The sequence below is a fragment of the Engystomops pustulosus genome, chromosome 2 (assembly GCF_040894005.1).
Source record: "Engystomops pustulosus chromosome 2, aEngPut4.maternal, whole genome shotgun sequence".
Taxonomy (NCBI): domain Eukaryota; kingdom Metazoa; phylum Chordata; class Amphibia; order Anura; family Leptodactylidae; genus Engystomops; species Engystomops pustulosus.
In genome coordinates, this window is record NC_092412.1 from 137,186,704 (window position 1) to 137,198,852 (window position 12,149).

Sequence of the window (12,149 nt, forward strand, 5' to 3'; positions counted from 1 at the left end):
CAAAATCTTAGTCAATGTTTATAGGATATTTTATAAGGAACAAATAAATGAACATAAACATTTTTTTGAATTGCAAGTTAGCATATATTTTTTTGTTTTGTTATCTAAAATCTTGCAGTTCCAACACTTGTAGCTACCAAATCATTAAATTGAGCTGTTATTTTTGGAAAAATATAACAGCAATATTCAGCTATTTTGTTGCTCAGCACAAGGCAGTAATGTTCATAAAGAAACTTATCAAAATGTTCAAGATTTGGAATTTCTAACATTTAGAAATCTAGAGGACAATTGTGCACTTGAGATGAGATCAAAAATCCATTAACCACAATTGGTCACTCCATACAAACCAAATTTGAGAGGTAGATTTGGAGGTAGAGTGTTATTTTGCAATTGCCAGATCTGCTGGAAGACACTCCTATGCTCTTAGCTCTGTGAACACACTGAGCTGGACACATTAATATTATTACAAAGTAGATGTCAGTCTCAAAATATGATGTTTTAAACCCAGCAACAGCGGGGTATTGAATAATTTAGTATTTATGTTTGTTTTTTACTTAAGGTTTTCCTACAAATACTAACCATGGTCTATCGGAAAGCAGTGCTTTTGCTGCACTTGGGATCACTGTGGTATGTTCATAATGTATGTCCCCAGCCATAGAACATCTTGGCAAAACTGTCTTATTAGGGAAGATTTATCAAAAATGTCTAAGAGCAAGACTGTTGCTCGTGGCAACTAATCAGAGATAAGCTTTCCTTTTTTCACAGCAATGCCAATGCAAAACTGTTCTAGTTGCCTATAATAACCAGAGCTCAGCTTTTTCCCACTGCTCTTTATAAAATTAATGACACGTTTAGATTGACTTCCATGGACAAGAGTTTTACTTGTCTCACAGCATGGACTTACATGTCATAAATCACTTTTCCAAACAGAAACTAAATTATTTTTATATTCATGTGACATCCACACAACTACAAAATACAAAGGTCTCTTGGTTCAATGCCATGTGTACTGTATTTTTAATGGATTTGTATTAAAGTTCAACATTTTTAACCGTATGGAGTGCCGGTCCTAAATCTACTTTTTTCTTGGAATTAACCACGGGTCTCCCGCCAGCCCTTCCTTGGGATCCGAGCACCGGACCTCACAGACCAGTTCTTCTCCTCATACCTGTATGGTTTCACGTGAGTGAGCGATTTGCTCAAAGCTTGTTTGTAACTACAAAGTCATGCCCTTTTTAACACTTCATAACACCTTTACTTAACAAATTCCACGTATAAATCCTGTATTTCTTTTTGTATATCTCATGTCATCAAAATGATAACACAAAAGGGGACAGTATAGTGTGCTCCTTATTCTGTAATTGATTTGGTAAGATAAAAAATATAGAACAATTAACCTTTTCAAGACCAAAGCCTTCAGATGTTAATATTTTCAAATCCAAATTTCCCTTTTTGAAATGAAATGTAAATGTGATTGCTTATAGATATTTTATGGAATAGATAGTACTTTATTCTAGTTCCAGAACAGAGCCAGCATCTTCTTAAATTATCTCTTTGAAGTATGTAAAAAACCACTGTGGCAGCCTAAATCGGAATGATTTCAAGATGGGGATATTGCATATATTTAGGGGTCCAGAGTAATTTAACCATTTTAAAATAAATGTATTCAAATTAGTACATAACATATGTCTGAATAGTTTGGCACCAGAATTTATCTGTGTGTTGCTAGTGTGCAATCACTGTTGCAAAGTCTTTTAACCCTTTTGAAAACACCTGTTGCTTATTCAACAAAAGTGGCTAACAATTTTGAATGTAGTTCTCTGTTCCAAAACTTATTTAGGTTGGGGTTGACTTCCCACCTGTATCCTGGATTCTGTTATAGATTACTTGGGCAATGTTTTTATGTGTGCCAGCAATGTGAACTCCAAAAGTTTTAAACGTTTGAAAATAAATCACATTTTCAGGCTGCCCATCAGATACCAGTTTTATTCCAGATTGCTCTCCTCAATGCACTTCAGCTCATGTAATTTGATATTATAATTCCACTACAGTTAGTAATGCATCAAAAACAATATTGTAATTCTTATAAATAAAGAGCTGGTGAATACAAAATTAACTTCCTCATCATGGCTCTATGTCCCTCATAGAATATTAAATTTAGAGCTGTATGCTTCATAAATTCTAATGACTGTCTTTTTTTTAAAACCTCTCTCTCTGGCTATGGACTTGAGTAGCATTATTTGTTGAGGGCTGCTTCAGCAATGAGGCGGTTAATGAGGCATCTCCATCCCAGCTTTTGGCTACCGCAGAAGTGGGTCAGTGCGGTTACCATAGAGACGCTTTAGCAACCAATCTTGCAGGCGCTCCCTCAGTATCTATCCAGAAACCCTTTAAGATTAACAGCTCCTTGTGCTTCCATCTCTTCCTCTCCCTGTCTCCTTCTTTCTGTCTCACTCGCTGTCTCTTGCTGCCTTGGTACTGCCAGCGACCGGCCCTGCTCCATGCTGCAACCCTCCTTCCATGCCCACAGCAGCCTCTCGTCTGGTCGCTGGGAAAGGGAAGGGAAACAGGCAAAGTTGGGTGATCTGTTTGCCTTTTTCTTCAGCCAGTTCTTCTCCACGCCTCCCTGGCACCAAGACTCTGCTAGCCAGCTGGTAAGAAGCGTGGCTGTAAAATGCCATGAATGTCTGCTTTACTAATCTGTCTGCAAACACAACTCCTCTGCTATGTATAGATATATGTCTAATCTGTGTCTCTACTATACTGTCATCTACCCATCATCATGCTGTCTGTATTGTGACAATACAACACTACTACAGAAAGATATTCTAGTATATGTCTTCTACAATTACTATGCATCCTGCTTTATTTACTACCAATATCTGTGTTGTTTTATTGCAATGGATGAAACCATTGTTGGGCGACCGACTATTGTGTGAATGCTTCCTGGCATACTTATGACAATCTAATACCTTACTATTTTACTATGTTATCAAATATCCTCACTGTTCAGTTCCACTAAGACCATCCCTAGTCCTTATGGTCTGGGAAGGTAATAAATAGCAAATGTGAAAGATTTTTCCTGCAAATTCTGCATTTTTCTTCTGAACACTACAATATGCGTCAACTAAAACACATTTCAGCATTCTGTACTAACTACCTGAGGCCACTTTGTGTCCAGATCTGTAAATAATGAATGCCCCTTCACCTTCTTCTCCTAATCCACAAAGCTTGTAAGATGCTGGTATAATTGGTCTCACTGTAGCCTCCTATCAATAGAACACATAGTTGCTCAATTTCATTGATCTCTTACATAGATCTAGAAAAATTAATCACATCTCCGGATTTTGCGGGCCCTTAAAACACAATGACCCTTCCTGACACACTCCAGTGTGTCTGGCTGTGACTCACTCAGTGTGAGGATGCTAATAACATGTATTCTCTAAAAATAAGGTACATCATTTGCCCTCTGGTACAGTGTACCCAGTCTTTCTTTTTCCTTTTGCACCATATTCTGCCCATTATGAATACGTTAATCCAAAGACCTACTCTATAACGTGTGATCTCTAGAGACAGCCAATGCTAATAATGAGAATCTACAGGTCATTGCGTGATCTATTAATAAAGCAAACTGTGGCTACTTCTGCATCATATTTACACTTGCATCTATAGGCAGGTGGGCTCAGAAAGTACATGAGCACTGCATACTGAATACTGATATGTAAACTGCAGCAATGTCTAGATCACGTGACACAGTATACGAAGAGGACAGGAGGTGGCAGACTGTCACATCCAGCTTTCCCAAAATAAATCCAACCTGCCTGTAATAAGCAGCTATGGTCAGACACGCTCAATTCATCCAACTGTCAAGTATAGATGTTTATTGATCCATATTGTCTGTATACGCCTTCTTCTTTGTGTGTGATCATGAATGATTGCACCTTATCAAGACTACCTTTACTTACTGGTAATCTTGTCTTTTTTCAACCATGATGATGAAAAATATGGATGGATATACTTTAATAATTGGTAGAATAACAGGTCTGTTGTTCTGCTGTGGAAAATTTGTAGATGCCACCTCTTCCATCTGTCAGACAGCTGAAAAGTACATCTGAAGCATCTTCCTCCGAAATTGGGTAGTCACACATAGTAAGTGTGAGATGTGCGGCTTCCATGGTGATCAGCATAGAAGGTGACAAGTGTAGTACGTAATAACTGAGGGTTTATTCTAGCACCTTGCCCATAATATGTCTATGTGTTTCCAAATATCTTTACAACAATAATTATATATAATTGACATGGTAAAGTCCAATCTGTCATAAAACATAGAAGAAATCCTTTTCTTGATATTTCATGTCAACGAAGAATAATAATGTTTGCATGTATAAATATTTCACCAATAAACAAACAGGATTACTTAGTGTTGCTTTGAGGCTTATTTAAGGAATACAATTCTTATTACTGTTGTTCTATAGAAATCTCTGACAGGAAGACAAAAAGTCAATAAAAGATCTAGCACTGGGTCTGAAATGTTATTTTCCTTGACACCCTGGGCTAAAAGTGGTGATGGGCCACATGTGAATATGTTTGACCATGCTTTCTATTGTATTATTGCCAACTGTCCATAGTCCATAGCAGTGATAAGATTCTTTGGTGTCAGTCATCAGTAGTATCCTATACTGCACAGCAACAGCATAGATATTACGTATGTTATTCAAATAGAATGAGAAGATTCTCTGGTGCAGTTTATTTCTGGCGTTATTTGACATTCTGCCAGGTTGCATAAGTTAAAAGTATCTATACACCGGACAACAGTAAAAAGCAGCGGAACCCTTTGGAATTCCCTGGATAATTGTGACAATTATAGACAATCTAAAGAAACTAACAATGCACAAATAGCTGTAATATTAAATGTACTATACTGCATCATATTGTTGTGTATTGATTACATTGCGTAGACCATCTACAGTGCAAGGAGCGAATATCATTGTTACTAACAAATGTGGAATTCGGAAGAAAGACTAAATATTGTATTGACATGTCAACAAACGAGCTTAGAAGACTTGTTGAGGGAAAATACTACAAATGCATTCTTCAAAATCTGGGTGTGCACCAATCCACAGTTAGACAATATGGGACATAGTTATCAATCAGTGTACAACATTTATCAATGGTTTTATAAGACACTTTTAGGACTAATGTAACAAATGGGTCATAGGCCATTACTTAGAGGGAAATGGTATGTGGACCAAAAATTATGCAACTATACCAGCATTTTAGCACATTTGTAGGGTATATGCTAATCAAAAATGAAGGAGTTGTAGTAGGACTACATAGCCTTAAAGGGGTATTCCCATTAAAGCAAATTATTGTTATTGTTTGTATTATAACCAGTTATACAATTTTCCAATATACTTTCTGTATCAATTACTCACTGTTTTCTAGATCTCTGCTTGCTGTCATTCTATTGAAAGCTTCTTCATTTACTTTCAGTGGACAGAAATCTGACCACACAGGTGCACAGCTTGTTATAAAACACAGCTCTGATTACTCTATGACATAACGAGTCATCCACCTGTGTGACCATGGTCAGATCTCTGTCCACTGGAAGTAAACATAGCAGCTTTTTAAACCTAGAAAACCATGAGGATTTGATACAGAAAGTGTGTTGGATAACTTTTTGTAATAAAAACATTAACATGATAATTTGCTGAAATAGGAATACCCATTTAACCCCTTAACGCTCTGCGCCGTAGCTCTACGGCGCAGAGGTATAAGGGATGTATGAAGAGGGCTCACGGGCTGAGTCCTCTTCATACAAAGGTGGGGTTTTTTGCATAATGCATAAAACCCCCACCGCTAATAACCGCGGTCGGTGCTAGCACCGATCGCGGCTATTAACCCCCCCCCGTTGCCGCCGGCAAAGTCGCCGGCGGCAGTTAAAAGCAGCCATCTTTTTTTCAATCGCCACGCCCCCGAACGTCATCGGTTGCCATGGTAGCCTCGTGTCTTCTTTTGACACAAGGCTATCTGGCAGCTGCATATTCGTTACAATGAGCCAGTGGCTCATTGTAATGAATGTGCTGCAAAAATGCCATATATTGCAATACAGAAGTATTGCAGTATATGGTAGCAGCGATCTGACCATCTAGGGTTAATGTACCCTAGATGGTCTAAAAGATAGCGAAAAAAAAAAAGAAAAAAAAAAGTTTAAAAAATAAAAAAAATTAATAAAATATTAAAAGTTCAAATCACCCCCCTTTCCCTAGAACGGATATAAAACATAATAAACAGTAAAAATCACAAACATATTAGGTATCGCCACGTCCCAAAATGCTCGATCTATCAAAATATAAAAATGGTTACAGGCGGCGGTGACCTCCGAGGCGGGAAATAACGCTCAAATGTCCGAAATGCGACTTTTACACCTTTTTACATAACATAAAAAATGATCAAAATGTTGCACAGACCTCAAAATGGTAGCAATGAAAACATCGCTTCATTTCGCAAAAAACGGCCCCTCACACATCTCCGTGCGCCAAAGTATGAAAAAGTTATTAGCGTCAGAAGATGGCAAAAAAATGTTTTTCTTTTTTGTACACTTTCGTTTAATTTTTGAAAATGTATTAAAACACAATAAAACCTATATAAATTTGGTATCACCGCGATCGCACCGAACCAAAGAATAAAGTAGGTGTGTTATTTAGAGCGAAGAGTGAAAGTCGTAAAAACTGAGCCCACAAGAACGTGCGTTTTTTTTTCAATTTTTCCACATTTGGAATTTTTTTTCAGCTTCGCAGTACACGGCATGTTAAAATAAATAACATTACGGGAAAGTAAAATTTGTTACGCACAAAATAAGCCCTCACACAGGTCTGTACACGGAAAAATGAAAAAGTTATGGATTTTTGAAGTTGGAGAGCGAGAAATGAGACGAAAAACCCTCCGTCCTTAAGGGGTTAAACAACACAAGATTTATCATTCAGAGAATCACAGGTATCGTTGGGAAAATTCAATTGTATAAAATATAACTTTTAATAATTATACATTAAAATAAAACTCTCCAATATGTGCAAACGTGTGTGCAGAGTCGATGGGGACGTGCCACCCTATCGCACTGGTTGCTTAAAAACGGACTAGTTCCAGCTCAGAGAGTATGACCCACATGTTTCATTAGTAAGTGCACCTCAGTGGCCGGAGAGTAGGTACATCTATAGTCTGGAAAGATGTTCCCATTGGCTCGTGCTCTGTTATGAATACATTGAGGCAATTTCGGGGGGTATTTCCCTAGACATTAAGGTCCTATGTGCTACATGTATTTGTGTCCTAATTTCTCATCACTCCACCTCTACGCGTTTCGCCCCTGATAGTGGGGCTCGTCAGGAGACACCTAGAGGATGAGGTATATTGAGTGAAGATTGCTATCCTCACTTCATGATGGACATATACAAAAACAAAAGGAAAAACGCTGGCGTCCTGATGGTGGGCGCCAGCGTGTATTAGTCGTGTATTGGGCTACGACTAATACACGCTGGCGCCCACCATCAGGACGCCAGCGTTTTTCCTTTTGTTTTTGTATATGTCCATCATGAAGTGAGGATAGCAATCTTCACTCAATATACCTCATCCTCTAGGTGTCTCCTGACGAGCCCCACTATCAGGGGCGAAACGCGTAGAGGTGGAGTGATGAGAAATTAGGACACAAATACATGTAGCACATAGGACCTTAATGTCTAGGGAAATACCCCCCGAAATTGCCTCAATGTATTCATAACAGAGCACGAGCCAATGGGAACATCTTTCCAGACTATAGATGTACCTACTCTCCGGCCACTGAGGTGCACTTACTAATGAAACATGTGGGTCATACTCTCTGAGCTGGAACTAGTCCGTTTTTAAGCAACCAGTGCGATAGGGTGGCACGTCCCCATCGACTCTGCACACACGTTTGCACATATTGGAGAGTTTTATTTTAATGTATAATTATTAAAAGTTATATTTTATACAATTGAATTTTCCCAACGATACCTGTGATTCTCTCTCTCTTCTTGTATCATTGGGCGATACCTAACTCAGCTCCTCAGTGATTCCAAGATTTATCATTCAGCATAAGACACTGTGAAAAATATGGCACATATTAAAATTGTTGGTCTAACTTTTAGACACTTTTGATAAATCTGCCCCAATATCTAAAAATGGAGAACTGTCACCGCTAGTGCTCCTCTCCTTTGGAGATAGTATCCTGTTAAGTCCACTCCAACAAGCGACCTACAAAAAGTGGTGAGAGAGAAAGGGTGAATTACAGTTAAATACCTATAGATTGTCATCTATCGTTTGCCTAAAGCCACCCAGATGTTATAGATTGCCTCTGGGATGAGACAATAGTGGAGCTTCTTAGCACAAATGCATAAAAATATGTCTACAAGACAACGTTCACTCTCACCTTTGCATATACCTGCACAATTGACTTGGCCACAAGTGTCTGAGTAGTTTTCCTCCAGATCAGACAGTTGAATTCTGACTTTCCTTACCCTTATCCCCTCTAATAGCTGTCATTTGGGGACATTGAGCGACCTCATAAGATGGTCAGCCGAACTTGCCAAATGTATAATTTTCCATTTGATGTGTATGTGCGGCTTAGGTCAAACAAAGTATATTCGAAAAAGAAGTTGATTGGTATTCAACATGGCCAGTTAAGAGTTCTGACCATAACCCTATTGAGATACTGTGCCATGACTACAGAGGGCCCTGCTATAAGGACTATGGCATGCTAGCCGAAGAATGGTGATGTACATATGCCTTATGTCAATGCTTAAAGAATATTATATAAAGAAGAATTGTTTATACATACGGTCTTAGTGATATCTTTTTGAAGGCCCTGCACATAAGGTCTGACATAAATATTGGTGAAGAAAAACACATTTGCAGGGAGAAATAGTCCAAAAGTCCTCACAGTTGTAGGAAATTTGGTGTAGGTGGCTTTTACTGAAAAGGTTACTGAATTTTTTTTTATCCTTGGGGGTTCCTTTGTAGTACAACCTTTCATTAGTTTAGTAAGTTTGTGTTTGTCTATAATTGTGACCTATTCAAATAACGTAGGGACAATATTATACTAGTGATCAAAATAGAATTGCAGGTAATTGCATACTTTTCTTAAAACTGTAAGTTTTCTTTATTATTAACTGTGCCCTCAGTATCTAGTCATAGAAATAATTTCTGTGCAAATTTTGCTAGATTTCTATAAATTGAGCAAATCTTGGTCTACAATGATTTTACTACTTGTTTCTAGCTTTGATGGAACCACTATGACATTGTGAAAATGATATATAGCACAAGAAATGCATTTTTTGATAACTATGAGGACCAGTGTTTTTTACTAAAATATACAACTTGCCGACAAGGAGTGCAATTGCAAAGATTGAGGCTTCCCACACAGTTCTGATGTATAAAGTCTTGTTTCCCTGGAATGGGGAGAGAAAGCTAATAAGGGATTGTGAGGAAGGTGGTATGGGAACATCTCACATTCACACTAGTACTGACTTACAGGACACATACATACAAGGTGGAATTGCACTGAAAGTGGAAATTAGAGATGTCAGAGATACAGGGACAGTGTTTCCTTCTAACAATATTACGGATCCTTTTCCTTATTTTGTTCAGAAATTGCTGCTGTTTGTTCCTGTAAAAGTCATTGATTTTTAATAGAACTAAATATAAAACATGAAAGTCCCAATACAGCAATACAGTTACTTTTAACTGATAAAGTTTTACGCTTTTAAAGTTTTTCATTACATTAGTTTTAGGTTATATTAACAAAAACAGATGGAAATAGTTTGTAATTATAATCATTTGCTTCATGCAATCGAACATTGGGGGAGTTGTATTAAGCCAATTTCTCGAGACTTCTGGTCTAATTTATGCAGAAAAAGCTTTCTGACACATTTATCAAGGTTTTTGCAATGTGAAAGGCAGCTGTCTATTAGAGGATTATGGTCATTTAGTCAGAGTCATTATGTAATACAGACGGTCCCCTATTTAAGGACACCCGACTTACAGACGACCCCCTCTACCACTGTGACCTCTGGTGAAGTCTCTGGATGCTTTACTATAGTCCCAGGCTGCAATTATCAGCTGTAAGGTGTCTGTAATGAAGCTTTATTTATAATCCTGGGTCCCATTACAGCAAAAAATTTTGTCACTGGCAAAAATTTTGTCTGGATCTATAATTACCTGTATAGGCACATCATGTACTGTATATATATCTTAAGTTTACCATGATCAGTAGACGGAAAGCAGAAAGAACAGGGCACAGCTAAACATGTATGTAGATTCAAGTTATTTTTATTCTGCATAACTCATTTGAAAAAAGCTGCATAATAGTCAGGCTTTAGGAAGTGCTACTAGTCCAGGCATGGTGCTGCTTATCTTCCTGTGAGTGAGCATGTCTCAGTTTTGTGTACAATAAAAGCATAAATAAAGTATGAAAAAGTCATATTCATTTAATGCAAACTTATGTTTATATACAAGAGCCTATTTAAATATTATTCCTCTTACTATACACTATACAGGTGCTATTTATTCAGATTCTAGATTGAGAGTCCAATGAAACTTCCTTATTTTATTTGAACTGAAATAGAGTTAAAATTGTTTGAGCAGTTCACCCAATTTTGCACTAAAAAATTAGAATTTTAGAGATATGGCTTTTGGAGATGTTACTCTATTACAAAACATACTTTACAAACATCTACTACATCTACAATATATGAATTAGACCCATCTAAGAACAAAAACAAAGAAGAAGAAAACTACAGTAAAATGTATGTGTTTACATTTCTGTATTTTTTCTGTGCTTATTTGCTTCTGTTTATTCTTGCATAAAAGAGAAGACATTCAATAAATCACCATAATTAGCCATACTTTATTTAACACATCTCAAGATGATCCCTTGCAGAGCATAGAACAGATTATTTAAGCTACTGCTAAAATCAGTCAGATATAAATAATTCATGGCATCACACAAATTCAGCTGACAGAAACAGCTACATTTTTACTTTTTTTAATGAATACTGTTTAATTCTGTATATAAGACATGCCTCTTCCTTCATAGGCATGTATAGTTCAGCAATTCATCCCATAGAAGGTATTGCTTTGTTTTCTGATAATGTAATTCTTATTCTTCATGTCACAAAATTAAATTCTATGTAAATGATTATAAATCTATTTTAATCTTCCCTTTTTGCTTTCCTCCACATGTGAAGATCTTTCCTCCCCAAAATGTTCAACGGGGAGGCTAGTTCCTCGTCCAAAAATGTCATCCGCAGCTCTAGCATCAGTGGAGAGATGTACAACCTTGAGAAGGGTACATCAGTATCTTCAGATTCAGCTGGTGGTACTACAAAGAAGAGGAGATCCAGTCTTGGAGCAAAGATGGTGGCAATTGTGGGGCTGTCCCAATGGAGTAAAAGTACCATGCAATTAAACCAGCCTGGTGAGTCACATGGGTTACATTTATCATCTGATTTACAGTTCAGAACAAACATGCAAATAGATTATTCTTAATTACCATTTTTGCTTTTCATTTACCGTACTTATCTCAAAAATGTATGTCTATATTTGAATTTTATTTTACCAACTCCCCTATTCCTGTGGACCCTTATGCATGGGTGAAATGAGAAAATCACTGCCAAAAATCTCTCAGAAGGATTTTGATATTTTGCTGTTGGAACTCTCAATACCTTCGACTCTATTGGGGGGAGTACAGAATCCCCATACACAAAATATTTTGACTGTTCCTATCAAATATATAATATAATATTTTGTCAGGTTTTGCCAGTAAACAAATAATCTATGGCCATCTATCCACATTTAAGGTGGCCAACCAAATATGACATCAGGATGTCTCAACTCTCCCTTAAAGGCAGCTACATTAACAATAGAAAGGACTGGGTTAACTATATCAAGTGTTTAAAGAGGACCTGTCACCTAAATTTTTGGCACTAGTGCTTGAAAAAACGCTGCAGTGTTAGAGTGATAGCGTTACCGGAAACACTGTGGCGGGGTACAATGTAATCATCAGACCGCTCGCAAAGCCCCCGCCCCCAGCTTTGCGAGCTGTCCGACAATTACACTGTACTCCGCAGCACTGTTAG

The 12,149-nt window shown here is 37.5% G+C and overlaps 1 protein-coding gene across 1 annotated transcript in view; it reads left to right on the forward strand.

Moving 5' to 3' along the window:
- Nucleotides 1–2,322: 2,322 nt before the first annotated feature.
- RIMS3 (regulating synaptic membrane exocytosis 3) overlaps nucleotides 2,323–12,149 on the forward strand; it is a 64,228-nt gene continuing 54,401 nt past the window's right edge. Inside the window, exons 1-2 of the mRNA XM_072136640.1 lie at nucleotides 2,323–2,654; nucleotides 11,259–11,488. Of these exons, the coding sequence (XP_071992741.1) occupies nucleotides 11,275–11,488 (214 nt within the window). The 5' untranslated portion in view covers nucleotides 2,323–2,654; nucleotides 11,259–11,274. The remainder of the gene's footprint in view (nucleotides 2,655–11,258; nucleotides 11,489–12,149) is intronic.